This window comes from Candoia aspera, chromosome 3 (assembly GCF_035149785.1).
Source record: "Candoia aspera isolate rCanAsp1 chromosome 3, rCanAsp1.hap2, whole genome shotgun sequence".
NCBI lineage: Eukaryota > Metazoa > Chordata > Lepidosauria > Squamata > Boidae > Candoia > Candoia aspera.
The window spans coordinates 42,945,483-42,968,137 of NC_086155.1; the positions used below are offsets into that span (position 1 = coordinate 42,945,483).

At 42.4% G+C, this 22,655-nt stretch overlaps 1 protein-coding gene across 1 annotated transcript in view; it reads right to left on the bottom strand.

Annotated features, from left to right (window-relative positions):
* The window catches only part of LOC134494576 (complement receptor type 1-like), a 121,720-nt gene that overhangs the window by 85,942 nt on the left and 13,123 nt on the right, over window positions 1-22,655 (bottom strand). Inside the window, exons 3-6 of the mRNA XM_063299828.1 lie at window positions 21,448-21,639; window positions 14,637-14,736; window positions 8,453-8,547; window positions 63-257 (exon numbers count right to left, since the gene is read on the bottom strand). Coding sequence (XP_063155898.1) covers window positions 63-257; window positions 8,453-8,547; window positions 14,637-14,736; window positions 21,448-21,639 — 582 coding nt within the window. The remainder of the gene's footprint in view (window positions 1-62; window positions 258-8,452; window positions 8,548-14,636; window positions 14,737-21,447; window positions 21,640-22,655) is intronic.

The following is a 22,655-nucleotide window of genomic DNA, read 5'->3' on the forward strand; positions in this document are numbered from 1 at the left end:
ACTGGATTAAAATGTAAAACATCATTCGACTTAGTCAAATAATTTTTGAGGGTATATTTTACCTTTGCATTCAGGAACAGAACCTCTCCAGATTCCAGTTTTATTATCTTCAGTTATACAATGCAGAGGATGGTCTCCAAAAAGTGAAAAGCCAGGATCACAAATATAGGTTACTACTGAGTTAAGGGGAAAACTTCCATTCTTTCCTCCAGTATAATTTCCATTCATTATTCCTGGAGGAGGAGGACAAGTGAGCCCTGAAATACACAGACAAAATTTTGTGAGTTGTAAAATTTTTGCCAAAACAAATGGATAACCATTTTCTCTAAGAGAGGAAGCTGAAAATCAATCAATCAATCAATCAATCAATCAATCAATCAATCACCTACAGGGTCACTGTGAAGAATATGCTAGGCATCTGGCAGATAAAGTAAATCAAATCCACTCTAAATTGGACGCCAGCCTTGAATTAGGTCCTACGGAGGCTACTGGGGTCAGGTCTGGCTTGGTTATCTGGGGGAGAGTTTGATCCCATTGGGCCTAAGGAAGTGGACAGGGTCCTTGGAGCTGTTAGCTTGGCCATCTCTGTATTAGATCCATGCCCATCCTGGCTGGTCAAGGCTGCCTGGGAAGAGACGTGGTTGGGTTCCGGCAGTGGTTAATTCCTCTTTGAGGGAGGGAGTGGTCTCACCATCTCTTGGTTCACCCCGTCCACAAGAGGCCATCGCTAGACCCCACCATTCTCGACAATTTCCATCCAGTTTCCAACCTTCCCTTTTTAGGAAGAGTTGTAAAGAGGGCCACGCTGAAGAGAGAAGAAGCAGATTATCTGGATCCCTTCCAGTCAGGGTTCAGGCATGGGTATAGGACTGAGATAGCATTGACTGCACTCAGTGATTTTGCTTGGGTTGAGCTGAAGCCTGTTGTACTCCAGGTGCAGTTCAAGGTGCTGGTAGTTGCTTTTAAAGTCCTTCAGGTCTTGGAATCAGGGTACTTACAGGACTGTCTTTCCCCAGTTATTTCTGCTTGTCCCACCAGATCTGGCAGGAGAGTCATGCTCCAGGTGCCATTGGCTAAGGAGTGTCAGGTGGTGGGGGCCAGGAGGAGGGCCTTTTCTGCTGTGGTGCCTGCCCTGTGGAACATCATTCCACCTGAGATTAGGTTAGCCCTAACCCTGCTGTCCTTGGGGATGTTAGCTTTGCTACCTCTGTATTAGATCTGTGCTCCTCCTGGTTGAGCGAGGCCTCCTGTGAGGTAACCAATATCAGGGTTCAAGTGATAGTTAATTCATTCTTGAGTGAAGAGTTGTCATGGCTTCTTCCTCAAGAATACATCACTGGACCCAGTAGTTTCCATTTGGAGAGAATGTGGTAGAGAAGGTGTGGTGTGGCAACTCCATAGATGTGAGGTTTTAGCATGCTTCTGACTCTGAAAACGAAACTTATCTTGAGTCAGAAGGGGAAAATGAAACTTATCAGGAAGGATTTGGAGAAATAAAAACCAGAAGTGACTCAGCAGAGCAGGAGAAACCAGAGACACTGATTGGACAAACTTCAGAGGGAGAATTAAATCCTCCAATCAGCACTTGAGAAAGACAAGCATAGATGCATGCAAATCAAAAGGCAGCCCGATTGGTTGCAGGTGAGAAAAGGTGCAGAAAGGATCGTTTTAAAAGGCAGGCACACCAAGAGCAAGCTGCTGGAGACAACCGATCCTTCGAGCTCACAGCAACTGCGAAGGAGTCCTTACACCAGTTGGAAGCCTTGCCTGTAGCCAGCGTGGAACCAGAGCCAGCACTTTCTGTCGTTGCGGACCTGCTTCCTGCACATGCCACTCCAGTTGAGTCTCTCCTCACCTTCCCTGCTGAGCACAGCCTCTCATCCATTTCCAAGCCTTGCCTCATCACTCCAGCACAATTTGCTCTTGCCTCCAGTCTCAAGCTTCATTGTGACATTCCTGCCAAGTCCAGCCTTGTCTCCAGATCCGAGCCTTGCCTAGACACTCCAGTCCAGCCTTGTCTCCAGATCCAAGCCTTGCCTTGATGCTCCAGCCAAGTCCAGCCTTGTCTCCAGATCCAAGCTTTGCCCAGATGCTCCGGTCCAGCCTTGTCTAGTGTTCCAACCTAGTCCAACCGGTGTGCCTATTTGCAGACTCGTGCCTCAAGCCCCCTCTTTGCCATGCACTCTAGCTCCATCGAGTCTTGCAGCTTCAATCAGAGAACTAGCTGAGTTCTGCCTCGCTGCCTTGCCACAATCTGAACCTGCAGCCTTGCCTGGGTGTCCTTTACTGCCTGGGTGGACTTGATTGAATTGCATCACCTAATCTAATACAAGGACTTTTTGCTGTTGTAAATAGTTATTATAAATAAAGAATTTATTAGTAAATCTGCCTGGCCGTCTCATAGTCTGAACAGGACAATAGGGCCCTGGAGGAAGTGAATGATCTGGATCTTTTTCAGTTGGACACTAGGCCTGAATACAATACTAAAATGGTGTTGATTGCACTTGCAGATTATCCCTGGCAGGACCAGAATAGGGATGGTACAACTTTCCTGGTCCCGCTTGATCTTTCATGATATGTGCTATCATTGATCATGGCATACTTGTGGACCATCTCCAGATGTAGAGAAGGGGACACTGTATTGCAATGGTTCTCCTTCCTCTGGGGCTGGTTCCAGTTGATGTTGGTAGGTAGGAGAAATCCAGTCCAAGGGCCCTGCTATGCAGTCTCCTACAGGGCTCACTGTTCTTCCCACTCCTATTCAACATCTTCATGAAGCCATTGGATGAATTCATCTGTCAGCACGGGGTCAAGTATAATCAGTATAGCATGTGATACCCAACTTTTTAATCTCAATTTCTGGCCAGACAAGCAATGTCATGGAGATCCTGTCCTGGTGCATGGAGGCTGCAAGGGTCTAGATGCAGAGAAACAGGCCTAATTAGGCTCAACCCTAGCAAGACCAGCTTGAAACTCTCTGAAACTGCCTTTGTTTTCAAGCACCTTCCCAGCATGCAGATTCACCATCCATGGTTCTCAATGTGGTTGCACTTCCCCAGGTGGAACTCTCTTGTGATTTGGAGGTCAACCTATACTCTCAGTTCCTGCCTGATGAGCAGGTGACCAGCTGTAGCCAGGAGGCCTTTTCCACAAATCTACCATATGTACCAGTTATATTCCTTCCTGCATCAGTCAGCCCTTTTCACAATTTCTTATGCCTTGGTCACTTTGTATCTGCACTACTATAACCTCCTATCTGGACTACTATAACTATGTAGCCCTGCTGTACCCTTGAAGACTACTTAGAAGCTATAACTGTTATAGAATGTGTCTGCATAGATAATCACAGGTGTTCCCTTTTTCACCTATGTAACATTTCTGCTCCTTGAGCTGCACTAGCTGCTGCTGAGTTTCTGGGGACAATTCAAGGTGTTGATTGTGACCTATAAAATTCTTCATGACTTAGGATCTGCCTATCTTCAGGACTACCTTTCTACTATTATTTTATGCTGTTATTTTAACCCTAATATGTAAGTTGCTTAGGGTTACTTTGGTGATCTGGGCAGCAGGCAAGCCATTAAATAAATAGTCACAACTGTAAGTTTTTATTTACATAAACATATTCTGATACCAATAAAAATTTAGTAACTGAAAGCCAGAGATGGCCATGTTCCCAGCAAAGCCTACCATAGCTCAAGATGTGATAAATGTTTTATCTTAATTTCTTTCTTAAAGTAATCTGCTTTCCAATCTTGTAAGAAATCAACATAGTAAACATGCTTTCCTTAAGGTTTTCATGCAATGCCCTAGGTAACCACTGAGAAACAAAAGTTTATTATATTCCTGTTTCTTGCACATTCTGGTATGCCAGTGGCAAGATGAATCCTGAGAAGGTATTTCACAAAGCATGTATCTTCCTCAACTCCATTGTCCCTCTAGTGACTTCATCATACTAGGAAGAATTGCAAACACTTAACTGATATCACCTTAATGACTGTGTTCAAGAAGATCAGTATTCTACATGATTGTTTATACAGAAAACAAATATATGATTTTACTGAAATGGAAAAACAAAGGCAAGCTAACTTACAGTGGTTCTGATAGTCCAGGGGCAAGAACAGGTAAGTGTCACTGGACAACAATATATTCAGATTACTATTAATGATGGTGTTATAAAATTTTGCCTTTTTTAAAAAAAGAAACAGAAGGCATTTGCTTTAACTGTTAATTCCACCAAACATCCCAAAAATTTCTAGTAGTTTCATGATCTTGAATCTAAGTGAAAAGCACCAGATTTGTATTTGCATTTTAATGTTCAGAAATCTCAGATTTAAAGCAGCATTGAAAGCCGGCTGGGTGACCTTGGGCCGGTAACTCTCTCTGAGCCCAACTCACCTTACAGGGTTGTTGTTGTGGGGAAAATAGGAGGAGGAAGGAGTATTAGGTATGTTCGCCACCTTGAGTTATTTATAAAAAATAATAAAGGTGGGATAGAAAATAAACACATCATCATCATCATCATCATCATCATCATCATCATTATCATCATCATCTATCAGCTGCCTCGAAGTACTATGCTAGGAGCTATACTTATTGAAAAGACCAGATCCTGCCCACAGCTTGTAATCTATATAAGAACTTTTTAAAAATTGCCATGAGGGAAGGATATAAAAGGAAATGTAAAAAAAAAACAGAAAAATTATCATTCAAAATTCCCAGGAGGGAGTGTCTCTTTTGATGCAATTTAAGCAATTTTAAAATGGGGGAGAGGCAAAAGCCAGGAGATCATTTATTCTGGGCACTTGTTGTTTATTCGTTCAGTCGATTCCGACTCTTCGTGACTTCATGGACCAGCCCACGCCAGAGCTTCCTGTCGGTCGTCAACACCCCCAGCTCCCCCAGGGACAAGTCCGTCTCCTCTAGAATATCATCCATCCACCTTGCCCTTGGTCGGCCCCTCTTCCTTTTGCCCCCCACTCTCCCTAGCATCAGCATCTTCTCCAGGGTGTCCTGTCTTCTCATTATGTGGCCAAAATATTTCAGTTTTGCCTTTAATATCATTCCCTCAAGTGAGCAGTCTGGCTTTATTTCCTGGAGGATGGGCTGGTTGGATCTTCTTGCAGTCCAAGGCACTCTCAGAATTTTCCTCCAACACCACAGTTCAAAAACATCTATCCTCCTTCTCTCAGCCTTCCTTATGGTCCAGCTCTCGCAGCCATATGTTACTACGGGGAACACCATTGCTTTAACTATGCGGGCCTTTGTTGTCAGTGTGATGTCTCTGCTCTTAACTATTTTATCGAGATTTGTCATTGCTCTTCTCCCAAGGATTAAGCGTCTTCTGATTTCCTGACTGCAGTCAGCATCTGCAGTAATCTTCGCACCTAGAAATACAAAGTCTTTCACTGCTTCTACATTTTCTCCCTCTATTTGCCAGTTATCAATCAAGCTGGTTGCCATAATCTTGGTTTTTTTGAGGTTTAGCTGCAAACCAGCTTTTGCACTTTCTTCTTTCACCTTTATCATAAGGCTCCTCAGTTCCTCTTCGCTTTCAGCCATCAAAGTGGTATCATCTGCGTATCTGAGATAGTTAATGTTTCTTCCAGTGATTTTAACCCCAGCCATGGATTCCTCAAGCCCAGCATGTCGCATGATGTGTTCTGCGTACAGGTTGAATAGGTAGGGTGAGAGTATACAGCCCTGCCATACTCCTTTCCCAATCTTAAACCAGTCTGTTGTTCTGTGGTCTGTTCTTACTGTTGCTACTTGGTCGTTATACAGATTTCTCAGGAGGCAAGACAAGATGACTTGGTATCCCCATACCACTAAGAACTTGCCACAATTTGTTATGGTCCACACAGTCAAAGGCTTTAGAATAGTCAATAAAACAGAAATAGATGTTCTTCCGAAACTCCCTGGCTTTTTCCATTATCCAGCGGATATTGGCAATTTGGTCCCTAGTTCCTCTGCCTTTTCTAAACCCAGCTTGTGCATCTGGCAATTCTCGCTGCATGAATTGCTGAAGTCTACCTTGCAGGATCTTGAGCATTACCTTACTGGCATGTGAAATGAGTGCCACTGTTCGATACTTTGAACATTCTTTAGTGTTTCCCTTTTTTGGTATCGGGATATAAGTTGATTTTTTCCAATCTGATGGCCATTCCTGTGTTTTCCAAATTTGCTGGCATATAGCATGCATTACCTTGACAGCATCATCTTGCAAGATTTTGAACAGTTCAGCTGGGATGCCATCGTCTCCTGCTGCCTTGTTATTAGCAATGCTTCTTAAGGCCCATTCAACCTCACTCTTCAGGATGTCTGGCTCTAGCTCACTGACCACACCGTCAAAGCTATCTCCGATATTGTTATCCTTTCTATACAGGTCTTCCATATATTCTTGCCACCTTTTCTTGATCTCTTCTTCTTCTGTTAGGTCCTTGCCATCTTTGTTTTTGATCATACCCATTTTGGCCTGGAATTTACCTCCGATGTTTCTAATTTTCTGGAAGAGGTCTCTTGTCCTTCCTATTCTATTGTCTTCTTCAACTTCCATGCATTGCTTGTTTAAAAATAATTCCTTATCTCTTCTGGCTAACCTCTGGAATTTTGCATTTAATCGGGCATGTCTCCCCCTATCACTGTTGCCTTTTGCTTTCCTTCTTTCTTGGGCTACTTCTAGTGTCTCAGCAGACAGCCATTTTGCCTTCTTGGTTTTCTCTTTCTTTGGGATGTATTTTGTTGCCGCCTCCTGAACAATGTTGCGAACTTCTGTCCATAGTTCTTCCGGGACCCTATCTACTAAGTCCAGTGCCTTAAATCTATTCTTCATCTCCACTGCATATTCCTTAGGAATATTAGTGAGCTCATATCTAGCTGATCTGTGGGTCTTCCCTAATCTCTTTAGTCTGATCCTAAATTGTGCAATAAGAAGTTCATGATTGGAACTACAGTCAGCTCCAGGTCTTGTTTTTACCGACTGTATAGATGTCCACCACCTTTGGCTGCAAAGGATGTAGTCAATCTGATTTCGGTGTTGTCCATCTGGTGAAGTCCATGTATAGAGCCGTCTCTTAGGTTGTTGGAAGAGAGTGTTTGTTATGCAGAGTGAGTTGTCTTGGCAAAATTCTATCAGCCTATGTCCTGCTTCGTTTTGTTCTCCCAGGCCATGCTTACCTGTAATTCCAGGTGTCATTTGACTGCCCACCTTAGCATTTCAGTCTCCCGTGATGAAAATAACATCTTTTAGGCGTGTTGTCCAGTAGGTGCTGCAGATCCTCATAGAACTGCTCTACTTCAGGTTCTTCAGCATCTGTGGTTGGGGCGTATATTTGGATCACTGTGATGTTAGATGGCTTGCCCTGAATTCAAATTGAGATCATTCTATTGTTTTTTGGATTGTATCCAAGCACTGCTTTAGCCACCTTACTATTAATTATGAAGGCTACTCCATTTCTTCTGTGGTCCTCTTGTCCACAGTAGTAGATCTGGTGGTCATTTGATGTGAAGTGGCCTATTCCAGTCCATTTCAGTTCACTGACGCCCAAAATGTCTATCTTTAATCTTGACATCTCACCAATAACCACATCCAATTTGCCCTGGCTCATAGATCTTACATTCCAGGTTCCAATGGTGTGTTGATCCTTAGAACATCGGATTCGCCGTTCACCACCAGCACCGTTGGCCGCTAGCCGTCCTTTCGGCTTTGAGCTAGCTGCGTCATCACGTCTGGGGCTAGTTGAACTCATCCTCTGTTCCTCCCCAGTAGCATTTTGACCATCTCCCGACCTGGGGGTCTCATCTTCCAATGGTATACCGACATATCTCTGGTTGTACTGATCCTTTTAGTTTTCACGGCAAGAATACTGGGGTGGGTTGTCATTACCTTCCCCAGGGATCGCATTTAGTCTGATCTCTCTGTCATGACCTTCCCGTCTTGGGTGGTCCTTCACAGTTTAGCTCATGGCATCATTGAGGTGCTCAAGCTCCACCACCACGGCAAGGTAACGATCCTTTGCTGAAAATTCTGGTCACTAGTGCTAGCAAAATACAATGCACAAATCAAATCTAGGAAGTAAACTAAGTTGTAATACATACATACATACATATTCCAGAAAGATAATCTGAACGAGATTAAAAAATTCAGCATGAAATCCTTACTACAGTATCTGGAATTACTTGCATGAATTCTTTTCTTCTTGCATTCCAATGGAAGCTGCAGCAATGCCTCTAGTATGGGAAACCCAGAACCATGAGATGCCCACTTGGCAGTTGGTCCTGTATCAGCTTTAATCCAGTTTCTGAGGGTCTGAAACTGCATGAGGAGCTGCTGGACTTAGGGATGCTCCTGTAGGATCCCAGACTTTTCTAAATTTTCATGCTCTGTTAGTCCCCTGCTGCAATCTACAAGCAAATCTTGGGCCCAGGCTGTTTGAAAGAACTGAGAGAATCTTACTGGAACATATTGGAGGCTCTGGTTTCCATACGACTGTGTTATTAAACAATCCACGTGGTAAACACTGGCTTGTAGGTGATCCAATTAATTGGTACCTCAAGAAATGAAAAAGAACATAATACATTTTTAATCTCTCTCTCTTTTAAAAGACCTTAATTTTGAACACATGTTTTCCTATAGTTAAGCAAGTACAGCTACATCAGTTTTGCTTAGACTGAAGGTTTTATTTTTTTTTAATGGACATTCTAACATTTATTTAATATTAAGGTGTTTCTTTTCCTCCCACAAGTCCTGTTATGCTGCCTCATCATGGGATGAGGTTGTTCCTGGGAGGGATGAGTGAAGAATGCTGGGAGTTTATGACAAGAGTATATATTCCCAGCATGGTCACCCAAGGCATGAAGATCATCACAGCTGGCCAGATAAAGCAAGCACACATTGTGCAGCAGTGATATAGGAATATGCTGAGGGCAGACAATAACTTTAGTGACAATAGCAAGGCATCATTTCATAAGGCATGGAAGAAGGTGGTGGTAAACCACTCCTGTATTTTACAAAGAAAACCACATGGACAGACAAGATATACTGACTTGATGATGAGCCCCTTGGGTTTAATGGTATTCAACATGTTAACTGAGGAAGGGTTGAGGATCCTTTGGAGTGCTAATGGACTGGTAGATTAAAGCCTTCTGGACATCTAGTTGCTGATGTTGCATTACAGGAAAAAAAAAATCCAAAGCTGCAAAGGCAGAATTACAGTGGGAACATGGAATGTAAGAAGTATGAACATGGCAAAGCTCATGGAAGATGAAATGAATTTACTACACAGACATCCTAGGCATCAACTAATTGAAATGGATTGGAATTGGATACTTTTGGTGAGAAGATCATACTGTTTACTACTCAAAACATGAAAAACAAGGAATGGTGTTGCTTTCGTAGTCAAGAAGGATGTAGCAAAAATAGTACTTTAGATACAGTGAAGTCAACAACAGAATAATATCAAATAGCTTTAGTAGACAAGTCTTTGATATGATGGTCATCCGTGTTTATGCTCCAACCACTGATGCAGAAGAAAAAGAAGTTGCAAGCTTGCACATGCAAGCAACAAGTGCTGCTTATCGTAGGAGACGGGAATACCTAACTGGAAATAGTAAGGAGGAAAATTTAGTTGCACTGTATAGCCTAGGAAACAGAAATGAAGCAGGAGCATTTCTGTCAATCCCGCAATTTTTTCATTACTAACATATTCTTCAAATTACCAAAGTGATGTTTATATACATGGGCATCACAGGATGGAGCACTCAGAAATCAAATGGACTACTGTATTGATAAGAGAAGATAGAAGAGCTTAATTATAACAGTAAAGACATGGCCAGGAGCTAACTGTGGAATAAATTACAAACTGCTCATGTGCAAATTTCAAGTCAAGCTGAAGTGGAAGAATAAAGCCAACAAATTTCCACAATATAATATTGAGCATATATACACCATTTTCAAGGAGAACATCAGGAATTGCTTTGAAATCTTTGGCAAATGTGATTGAAGCCACTTTTTTTTTCTTTTCTTTGTTCCAATCCAGGTTTGTTATCTCTGCCATCTTTGTTCCTTTTTTGTTTTGTGTTGTTTTCTTGTTTTTAAATGTTTTTAGCAATTTGTAAACTGCCCAGAGTCACTGGGAGTTGGGGATCATATTTGTTGTTTATTCGTTCAGTCTCCCTGGGCGAAATTGGTCAGGCTGATACTGATTGGAGAAGGTGGTCCTGCGGGTATCCAGGTGCCAAGCCATAAAGGGCTTTATAGGTCAAAACCAGCACCTTAAATTGGACCTGGCACCCAACTGCCAGCCAGTGCAGGATCCACAAAACCAGTGTTATGTGCTCCCAACATTCGAGTATGTGGGCCACTGCAATGTGGACCAACTGCAGTTTCTGAATACTCTTTAAGGGCAGCCCCAAGTGGAATGCATTACAGCAATCTAGTCCAGTGGTGATAGGGCATGAGATTGGCTTGAACCATTGGCTTCTATTAAACAGTCTCAAGATAATAAGAGTGTGGTGACATTCAATATTGAACATAAATTGTTTTAATATGCTGATGAAATTATAGCTATTCTTGATAATTACACAATGTCACTACCACAGCTTGTTAAGGTTGTATAGCAGTATTATTTATATTCTGGTTATAGCTTTACCTGGAATAAGTTTAATTCGCTGCCATAGGAATCCACTACATTTATAGATCATTCTAAAAGGGCAGGATTTAGAATTTGTATAGACTCTGTAAAATACTTGAGTTTATACCTTTCTTGAAAAACATTGCAGTATGTTCAATTAAATAGCTATAAATGTACAACTATAATTTCAGTCGGTAAAACTCAATTATTAAAGATCCCATTGAGTCTTCCGAGTAAGATTAATGCTCTCAAAATGAATATTACATTGAGATTAATGTATATCTTAAGAGAGATTCCAATGCTTCTTGGATACTTAAAAATTAATTAATTAATGAGAACATTTTTATGGTAGGATAAAGCCCTTCAAATATAATTGGCCAAACTGAGGTTACCTTATGATGATGGCAGCTTTAGCCTACCAGATTTTCAACTATATCATTGGGCTTTTATTTTAATACCTGTATTATTTCACATTATTCCAAGCAGCTTCCACATCATTTTTCCCTAAGTCCATTTTCCATTCATTCCATTGTATGATTAAGCTCTCTTCTAATACTATTCCATACAGGAATTGTCTTTTTCATTCCTACAGTCATTATATTTTACTTGTTTCCTTTTCTTCCGTGACCATTTTTCCCAAGTCCATTCCTGACACTACTAAAACATGATCTGTCGACACTTAAAACCTCTCCTCCTTCTTGTGTTGTCATTTATTCATTTAGCTGCTTCTGACTCTTCGTGACTTCATGGACCAGCCCACGCCAGAGCTTCCTGTCGGTCGTCAACACCCCCAGCTCCCCCAGGGACGAGTCCGTCACCTCTAGAATATCATCCATCCACCTTGCCCTTGGTCGGCCCCTCTTCCTTTTGCCTTCCACTCTCCCTAGCATCAGCATCTTCTCCAGGGTGTCCTGTCTTCTCATTATGTGGCCAAAGTACTTCAGTTTTGCCTTTAATATCATTCCCTCAAGTGAGCAGTCTGGCTTTATTTCCTGGAGGATGGACTGGTTGGATCTTCTTGCAGTCCAAGGCACTCTCAGAATTTTCCTCCAACACCACAGTTCCAAAGCATCTATCTTCCTTCTCTCAGCCTTCCTTATGGTCCAGCTCTACTAAGTCCAGTCCCTTAAATCGATTCTTCACCTCCACTGCATATTCCTTAGGAATATTAGTGAGCTCATATCTAGCTGATCTGTGGGTCTTCCCTAATTTCTTTAGTCTGATCCTAAATTATGCAATAAGAAGTTCGTGATCTGAACTACAGTCAGCTCCAGGTCTTGTTTTTACTGACTGTATTGATGTCCGCCACCTTTGGCTGCAAAGAATGTAGTCAATCTGATTTCGGTGTTGTCCATCTGGTGAAGTCCATGTATAAAGCCATCTCTTAGGTTTGGGCAGCATATATTATTATTACTATTATTATTATTATTATTCCCTCTTTGAAGGGAACCAGAGAAACTGTAGAATGAAATCAAAGAAAGTGTGCAGGATGAATGTGAAAAGAGAAACCAAAGACCAAGAAAGAGGAATAAGCAAGCTGGATGCAGAACAAATTACGGAAATTGCCAAGAAGAGAAGTCAAAGCCAAAGAAACCAGAAAGATTTGAGGAAGGAACTTAAAGAATTTCAGAGAGCTGTTAGACAAAAAAGCAGTATTGCAATAAAATCTGCAAAGACACTGAAGATGGAAACTGACACAGAAAAACAAGGGAAGTTTTCCAAAGGTCTTTCAAATCAAAAGGTAGTTCAATTTCAAATTGGTATGCTAAAAGATGCCAATGGACAGATACCAACTGATTCAAAGAAGATCAAACAAAGAAAGAGTGTACTAAAATTCTGTACAGAAGGGATGTCAACACCCAAGATGCCCATAGAGGATATTCCATATGTATAAGAACCTCTATTACTAGAAGATGAAGCTAGATTAGAATTCCAGTCATTACCAAATCAAAAAGCTACGGGAATTGATGGAACATCTACAGAAATATGGCAAGCAGCAGCAGAATTAGTAAAGATTCTAACTAAACTGTCAGCAAATCTGGAAAAATGACACAATGGCCAACAGATTGAAATAATTCAGTCTACACATCAATACCAAAGAATGGAGATTTAACAGAGTGTGCAAACTATTGCACAGTGACCTTAATTTCACATGATAGCAAAATAATGTTCAAGATTAGAGATTGTGATTAGAGATCTGAGCCCTTCATAGAAAGGGAAATGCCAAATATTCAAGCTGGTTTTAGAAAAGGCTGAAAGAAACATTATTTTTGCACACTAGATAATTGAGAAAGCCAAAGAATATCAGAAGAAGTCAATATATGCTTTATTGACTATAGAAAGGCCTTCCATTGTGTTGACCATATCAAAGTGTGGAATGTCCTGAGGAATATGGGAATCCCAGAACATCTCACTGTCCTCATGTAAAACCTATACATGGGATAAAAAGTCACACCCTGGACAGAATATGCTAATACCGCACGGGTCCAGCTTGGCAAAGAAATTAGATGAGGCTGTTTATCACTCCTTGCCTATTTAACCTATATGCTGAATATATACTGAGGGAGTCTGGATTGGAAGAAAATGAGGGTAGTTTTAAAACTGAAGGAAGAAACATCAATAACATGCACTTCACTGATGACACTATCCTGATAGCTGAAAATGCAAGTGATCTACAAGCTCTAGTAATGAAAGTCAAAGAGCACAGTGAAGAAAGGGGCCTAAGAGTAAATATAAAGAAGACCAAATTAATGACAACAGGTATAGCAACCAGTTTTAGAACTGACAATGAAGAAACTGAAGTGGTACATAGTTTCTACCTTTTAGGTTTGACTAATAGCAGTAAAAGAAATAACAATCAAGAAAAACACACAGACTAGCACTTGGTAAGGTAGCAAGGAAGGCTTTGAAAAAGATACTCAGATGCAGGGATGTGTCCATACCTACAAAGATCAGAATTGGACAGGCAATGATTTTCCCTATGACTTTCTATGGAAGCAAAGGTTGACTTGGAAAAAGGAAGATAGGTAGAATATTAACATTTTTGAACATTGGTGTTGGAGAAGACTCTTAAGAATACCATGGATAGCCAAGAAAATAAACACATGCATCATACAAGAATTACTGTATTACTTGAGGTACAAATTACCAGGGTCAAATTATAACATTTTGGACATATTATATGAAGATGCAGCTCCCTTGAGAAGTCCATATTTCTGGGAAGGAAAGAGAAGAGGATGTCTCAATTACAGCAATGATGGGTGCATCGTTGGGAGACCTGAAGATCAGATAATCCAGATAGACCCTCTATTTCCTTCCTTCCTTCCTTCCTTCCTTCCTTCCTTCCTTCCTTCCTTCCTTCCTTCCTTCCTTCCTTCCTTCCTTCCTTCCTTCCTTCCTTCCTCCTTCCTTCCTTCCTTCCTTCCTTCCTTCCTTCCTTTTCCTGTTTTGTTTTGTTTTTGTTTTGCATATTTGCTTACATTGTTAAGAAGAAATCTAGTCTTTTGGAAAAGTGGCAAAAAAGGTTGAATTATAACACCATTATAAAAGTTCTCATCCACAGAAGAGTAAGCATTGGAAAATGAATCATGAAAAAGTGGAACATTCATTTTCTTGGTTCATCTTTATCCATTTACTATTTTTGAAGGAAGCAGAAATATTATCTTAAAAAATTATTGAGGTCCTCAGTAATTGCCTCACAATTCAGTGTACCCCAATTAATCTCTTTCATTTGACAGTGATAAAATCTAAATCAGTAAACAAGGATTCCTTGGGATTTTCTTAGAATCCAGATTAAATAGGGCTCAGTTTTCCTGGCATCTTTGTTGTCAATCTTTTGCCTAAATTTTGGATTTTTAAAAATTTCAGGAAGCTAATTTACAGTATACTGTTCTCCATCTCACTGACTTCAATGAGACTATCTTAAGCAGGACTAAATGAAGATTAAACCCTCATATTTTATACAGTATCATAATTAGACTTTGTTAAGGCAGCCAAGTCAATACATACTCTTCGTTACAGATGAAATTTACTTCTGCTCTTAGCAGGAAATCCGTTAGAATAATGCGGTCACCATTTTCTGGTTTTCCTGGATCACCACACGATTTTCCTAATAGAAAACAATGTTGAGCATTAGTATTCTATGGCTCTGTATATATGCCACTAGTAGACAATTTCAGTCAGTCACAAAGAAAGCTTATAAATTTTCTTCTTTCTAAGAAACCAGTCCTCTAATAGACTTGTGACAGTAGTCATAGTGGAAGCACAAGTTAATTTATATAATATAATTTAATGTAATCAACTAAAATTAACTAAAATTAATAGCCTGAAAAATGCTCAGCATTAGATAGTAAGTAACTTTATTATGGCCCCAGACCAGCAACACAGATACCAATGAATAAAATTATGAGGTACAGTTTCAGAATATACAATCTGCTTCCAGAAGATTGATGAATCCATAATAATATATTAGTGAGCTTTATACAGATAATGGCTATCTTGCAAATAATAATAGGCTGCTTATCTGATAAAAGTTAAGAAACGTAAAAGTCATCTGGATATCCAGAAAGGACAGTAAAAGAAATGAAGTCAAATTGTTGCATGTATCTCCATAAAAATGTAATATAGGTTAGAATATGGTTTCTGAGGAGAAAAAACAAAATAGATGAAAGGACCCAAACAGAAATCAGAAAAACTACTAAATAGATTTATTCCAATTAATAGTCAGGATATCTTGAACTGTTCATGCCTGCCCGATATCTTCTGGCAGAGTGGGTACTCTCCAGGTCCCTTCTATTAAACATTGTTGTCTTGAGGAACTAAGGAAGCATGTTGTGGCTCCCGCCCTCTGGAACAGCATCGTTCCAGAGATATGGACAGCATGTCTCTCCTAGGGTTCAGAAAAGCACAAGACCAGGTTTTGGCCTCAGGCCTGGGGTTGATAGGTTTGTGGGGCCCTTGGTTTGGTTGATTTGTTACTGTTGTGATTGTTTTAGTCCAGGCTGCCTATGAGGTTGTATATTTTTAACTGCTTTTATTGTTTTGTATTTGTGTTTGTAAGCCACCAGAGTCAATGGGAGTGGCAGCTATAATACATTGATGATGATGATGATGATGATGATGATGATGATGATGATGATGATGATGATGATACTGATACAGGTAGTCCTCGCTTACTGACCACTTGTTCCATGACCAAAGTTGTGCTGGTGCTGAACAAGTGGTACTTATGACCTGTCCTCAAATTCCCAGCCATTGCACCACCCCTGTGGTCACATAATCATGATTCAGTTGCTTGGTAACCAGCTCACACGATGCTTCCCTGCCAGCTCCCCACAAGCAAAGTCAATGGGGAAACTGGCAGGGAAGGTCGCAAGTCACACTGGTAAGTCCCCCTGTCCTCCCTGCACTCACACCATGCAATCCACCCCCTGACCTCCCTGCACTTGCGCTGCAGCATCCCCCTCCCCTGGCATCTCCCAACTCACGCACTGCCTCTGCCAGGCCTCCCAGGGCCTCCCCCACCCTGGTGGCACCCTTCCCATGGTGCCCCTGCACTGGGACTCCCACTGCTTCCCACTTAATGATTTGTATGTCTTGGGGTTATGACGATAACTAAGACTGCTGGGATTGTTGCTGCTAAGTGATGCAGTCATGTGATGTTGCACTTTTGACTGCATCACTGTCATGTTTCCCCTTTCAATGTTCTGTAAACATTGTAACGTTTCACATGTCAAGCCGTTTTCCGTGTATACCCGCTTGGCTCATTTTGGGGTTTTTCCATTCCTGCGCTCTGCTTTGTTTTGGAACTTTGGAATGTATGTTTGGGTTTGCAATCCTGTTCAAGGTTACTTTCCCAGGCGCGTGTAACGGTTCCTAGCACCTGGGAGGGGGTGCGTGCTGACGGGTGCTTGGGGCGGGACTGGATTGAAGGCAAGGCTTTTAAGTTTGTATTTGGCGCACTTTTGCTCATTCTCAGCTTTCTCTGTATTTGCATACTATTCCTTTAATAAATCAGTTATCTTTAAGCCCGAGCTTGTGAGACTGAGTATTTGGGATTAGGCAACCATTACATAAAGCTGAGAATCGTTTATATCATTTCCGCTAGCCCCATCCAAAGTTGGGTAGAGAGGAGCACTAGCGATGATCGAACCTCTGCTTCGCGAGAGTGAAGGGAGCGAAGAAGAGCCGGACTCGAAGACCCTGGTAGCTCCAACTTCGAGAGCGCAAAGGGCAGCACGTCGGGAGAGGCGAGATGTCCAACTGGATGATCTATTGTTAGCGGTGCAGGGTGCCACAGGGGGTGTACTCCAACCCCAGCCCGAGGTGGGAGCAGCACCGGGGAGGGGATCTCCACAGCCATCCTGGGAACCCAAAATCCCCTTATCACCGAGGGTGGTGGTAACCAATAGACCCTTAGAAGAGCCTGTCACCCCTGCCCGCATGAAAGCAATAGAGGACAAAATGGAAATGATAGTGACCCTCATAAAAGATGCCACCAGAGGCTCGGGGTCCCTACAGGAAGACTGGGAAGAGGAACCCTCTCAGCTGTTTCCCCCCCAACGGAGTTCCCTGTCATTCAGGGGAAGAAGTAAGACTCGAGCTCCCCGGCAATTGGGGGGAAGGGAGTCAAGGGCGTCCAGAGATCGGCCACCACTGGCGGCTCATCGCACGTTGTTGTTTGCGGAGCCACCACAGCCGGTGGAGCCGGTAAGGACCTTCCCACCCTTTGGGGTGAAGTTTGATGGGGACCCTACCACGCTTTCCTTCTTCATTACCAATGCTAGACATTATATGGAGAATTGGGGTCGAAATTTTCGATCTGAACAAGGCAAGATTAATTTCATTGCCAACAAGCTGAAGGGGAGGGCAGCTGATTGGTATGTACAGCTGTGCCAAGCTGAGGCCACGGAGTTAGAGGACTTTGATGAGTTTCTGTGGGCGCTGAAACAGCACTTTGAAGACCCATTGGCCCAAGAGAGAGCGAAGAATGCCCTAAGAAAGCTTTACCAAGGAACCCTCTCTGTCGCTGACTACGCTTTAGAATTTAAAGCCCTGGCGGGGAAGGTGGAAGACTGGTTCCAGTCGACTTTGGTGGAAATGTTCAAGCAAGGACTGGAGACGGAAATCTTCTGTTGGGCTTTGTGTAGGGACGATCCCAAAACGTTATACAGTTGGATACAGTTGGCAGGCAGTGCGGAAAGCGCTCTACAAATGTATGCCCAGAGCAAGGAACTGAGACAAACCCGAGCCGCTAAGGGGGCTCGTGCTGCTGGATATTCGAGTCGCCCTAAACCAAAACCCTGGGAGGAAGAAAGGGAACGACGATTGGCGAAAGGGCAGTGTTTAAGATGCGGGAAAGATGGGCATCGTGCTACTTCGTGCCCAAGACGCCGACCAGAGGAACGGCCCGGGAAAGCGCCGGGAAAATCGCCATCCCTGCCGCGCAAGATGAAGGCTGCCTGTGCCGAACTCGACCCTCTAGACCTCCCATTCGGGGATGAAGAGGAATTACAATTTGACCAGCCAGCGGGAAACGCCTTCCACCTGTCCTGAAGGGCGCCGTTGGGCAGGTGGAAGAAACCGGGCGCGACCACAATTCGATGAGTGGGAACTTCCCTACAATGACTGTCAAAGTAAAATTGGGCTCTAGAACCAGGACTGTCGAAGTCTGGGCCATGCTGGACTCGGGTTGTTCTCGTTCGCTGATGCATCCTGATGTCGTAGCTGCCCTAGAACTGCCCACGTTCCCTCTGCCACGGCCCATGATCTTCACGCAATTGGATGGGACCATGGCGGGAGGGAAAGCAGTCACTCACTCTACAGGACTGGTGGCTTTACAGATGGGCACCCATTGGGAGAAATTGCCTTTTGTCATAGCTCCGGTGGGGGGCCCTTTGGTGATTTTGGGAATGCCTTGGTTTGTGCAACAAAACCCTTTTATCAATTGGCTGCATAGAACTGTAACGTTTGCTGATGATTTTATAAAGTACCTGAAAAGGACTTGTTAGAGGACATGGAGGGAGGACGGGTGGCTAACACTACAGCACAACCTCTTTCGCCACTAGAAGGGCTGCCCAGCCAATACCAAGATCTGGCTGATGTGTTTGGGGAGAAGGAAGCAGATCGCTTGCCACCTCACCGAAAAACAGACTGTGCCATTGAGTTTTTACCTAATGTAAAGTTACCTCACCCAAAGATTTATCCCATGTCCCCCAAGGAGCTAACTACGCTGAGGGAATTCATTGACAAAAACCTGGCTAGAGGTTTCATTGAGCCGGCAAACTCCCCGGTGGGGGCCCCTGTCCTCTTTAGACCAAAAAAGGATGGCTCATTGAGGCTCTGTACCAATTTCCGCGGGCTCAATGCAGTCTCAATATTAAATAAATATCCTTTGCCCCTTATCAAAGATATGTTATCACATCTGGCCAGAGGCAAAACCTTTTCAAAATTGGATCTGCGAGAAGCCTATTTTCGCATTCGCATAAGGGAAGGGGATGAGTGGAAAACAGCGTTTAACTGTCCTCTTGGGGCTTTCCAATACAAAGTCTTACCCTTTGGTTTATCGGGGGCACCTGGGGTTTTTATGCAACTTATCAATGAGGTCTTGCACGACCACCTATTTAAGGGAGTACTGGTGTATTTGGATGATGTATTGATTTATACTGAAACCATGTCAGAACATATTCACTTGGTGCGTCAAGTGCTTACTAAATTGAGAAAAGCTGAGTTGTATGCTAAACTGTCCAAGTGTGCCTTCCATCAATCACAAATCGATTATCTAGGATATAGAATTTCCGCTAAGGGCATTGAAATGGACCCTGCCAAGGTGGAAGCAATTGTGGCATGGGAGCCTCCACGTACCAGGAGACAATTACAAAGTTTCCTTGGATTCGCCAATTTCTATCGGGCATTTGCCCAAAATTTTGCTGAAATCGCCCTCCCCCTCACTGAACTGTTGAAAACTAAAGCGCAGGGGGATACGCGGCGCTCTAAAAACCCAGGAGCACTCCTTAAATGGACTCCAACCTGCCAACAGGCATTCGAAGCGCTCAAACAAATCTTCACTACCGAACCCATTTTGCAGCATCCGGACCCTACCAAGCCTTTCGTAGTACAGGTGGATGCCTCCGATTTCTCCATTGGGGCGCTACTGCTCCAGTCAGACCAGTCTGGCACCCTAAAACCCTGTGCTTACCTCTCTCGCAAGTTCACCGAAACAGAGAGACGGTGGCATGTTTGGGAAAAGGAGGCTTTTGCTGTTTTAGAAACTTGGCGCCACTTATTAGAAGGGGCTTCAAACCCTTTTGAGGTCTGGACTGACCATAAGAACCTCGAAGCATTAAGCACCAGTCGCAAACTCAGCCCCAAACAACTTCGCTGGGCTGAGTTCTTCAGCCGTTTTGACTTCACCCTCAAATTCATACCAGGCAAGAAAAACTTTTTAGCTGATGCGCTGTCACGCAGACCCCAAGATGCTGGCCCAGGGCCAACCGTTCAAGGTACTGTCTGGACGGAGAAACAACTGAGTCTGGCAGCAGTGACACGCAGCCAAGCGCGAGCGCAACAAACTCAGCCTCAAGCCGCTCCGCCTCCCTCCCGGTCTCCGCGCTTGCCAATTCCATCAGACTTGCAACAACAGTTGCTACTCCACCTTAAAAATGATACTTGGTTGCAAGCCAACCTACACACTGTAACTTTCACTGACGATTTTGCCTGGCGCAACGATCGTCTCTATGTACCTGACGCTTTGCCAAGAAGGTAAATGTGTTCATTAGAAGGGGAATTATTAAATCAACCATCTATAAAAGTAGATGGCAGGGGTATTACAATATATTGGATGCAGTTAAAATGGTAACATTCCAGGCTGATGCTGGCTGGGGAATTCTGGAAGAGTCCACACATCTTAAAGTAACTGAGATGTGATTATGTCGGCTATGAATTTTATGAATTTTTATGGCATTTTTTGTATGCTTTTGTATTGTCTTGTACTGTTTTTGTTGTATTATCTAATTTTTTAATATTGTTTTAGCTGTTTGTAAGCCACTCAGAGTCATATATATGAGATGGGCAGCTATATTTATTGGAATAATAAAGTAAATAAATAATTAAAATCATTGATCTCCACCCTGGCATTTAAACACATATCCAGAAGGAGATAATACTAGGCAGTTGGCCTAGTTTGGCCTATAAATGCAAACCTTATGGGGTGGCTATAAATTAATGAGTATCAAACTGAAGTGTTTACATTTCGTAAGCATCACCAACACCCAATAAGCAGACAAGGTTGTCTCAATTACTTCTGCTTGAAGATGAATATAATCAATTACCCTAGGCCACCCCTAGTTTCCCCTTTCTCACTACGGGAGCTGTTATTCAAACATGAGTCATAGCTATCAATCCTCAAGTCTCTTAGTGCCCAGGTTTCCTCCAGAAATAAAATAATACATCTGAATAGATACTGTACAAAAGAAGGCTCAGACTTTAGCCAATATCCAATGGTATTCTGTGAGATGAAAGAATTGTGATCCATAAGCAGTTCCCCAAAACAGCAAATAATTTAAATATAATACAAAAAATAAAGATGCCAATAAAGCTGCAGATAATATCAACCAAACTAAAAGCATAGTGTATCTATTAGTCTTTTAAGATCCTCAAAAAAGTATAATTCAGGAATTCAGCACCATTATAACTGTAATTAATTAATTAATTGCACACATCAGTTGGCCTTTTTAGAATCATACCTTTGTGAAATTGTTACCAAATGAAACGGCAATTGTTCAATGCAATTTTGAAGGTAATTGAAATAGAAGATCCTGACCTTTACAAAAAACTGGGACTGGCGACCAGGTATAATTTGAAAGACAAGTAATAGCAGGCCTTTTTGGATGACCAGGGATGTGCTCAGCACTTCGATGGCAAATATGGTTCACAACAGATCCCACAGAATAGAAAGAAAGATCATAATGTTCCACTACGGTAAATCTGGTCTCTTGTGGAGTCTCACAGCCACCTGTGAGCAAAAGCAGACAGAAGTAGTGAAATACTGTGTCAGGAAGGTTTGTAAAAGAAAGGCTTTATTTTTTTAGCACGATCAAGTATTATATGTTACAGTATGTATATTTGTTATGTGTTGACAACTGGTAGGAGAAATGGCATGTAGGTCAATAGCTGCAATATTTAACCTCCTCTTGGCAGGACACATCAGTTGGCCACATGCTTTGGCCACATAATGAGAAGACAGGACAGCCTGGAGAAGATGCTGATGCTAGGGAGAGTGGAAGGCAAAAGGAAGAGGGGCTGACCAAGGGCAAGATGGATAGATGATATTCTAGAGGTGACGGACTCATCCCTGGGGGAGCTGGGGGTGTTGACGACCGACAGGAAGCTCTGGCGTGGGCTGGTCCATGAAGTCACGAAGAGTCGGAAGCGACTAAACGAATAAACAACAAACTTGGCAGCAATCTCGAGCTAAGAAATGAAGATTCATTTCTTGCTCCATTCTGATTTTGATTGCCCCACCCAGGTGACTATGTAAAATGACACTAGGCCAGGGGAATGTGGTTGAAAAAATGATGACAATCAAATCACAATGCAGACATTGAAAGGTGATAATAAAAATAATATAGAAAGATGTCTAAAACAGGAAGAAATATCTTTAATATTTCATCAGGTTCATACCATCTGTGTTTGGAAACTATCAAATAACATTTAGAACGGAGTTCATAAACATGTGGAAGCTGAAAAATATATTACCTTTCCATGATCCTATTGAAGTTCGTTTAGAACTTATTTCTTCATGCTTTGCTATTATTTGTATTCAGCTGTTAAGCTTTTTTATATTTGGCTCTTAATTACATACTGTTTGTTATATCACTATGACCTTGACTACAGGGAATGATTGCAGTTTTTTTGTCACAACTCCTCTTCCTCATCTCTCCCTCTGTCTCTCTCTCTCCCCCCAGCCAGTTTTTCCTTCTTTTTTCTCTCCCCCCTCCCTGCTTTCATTTAAGAATGATATACGTCAAT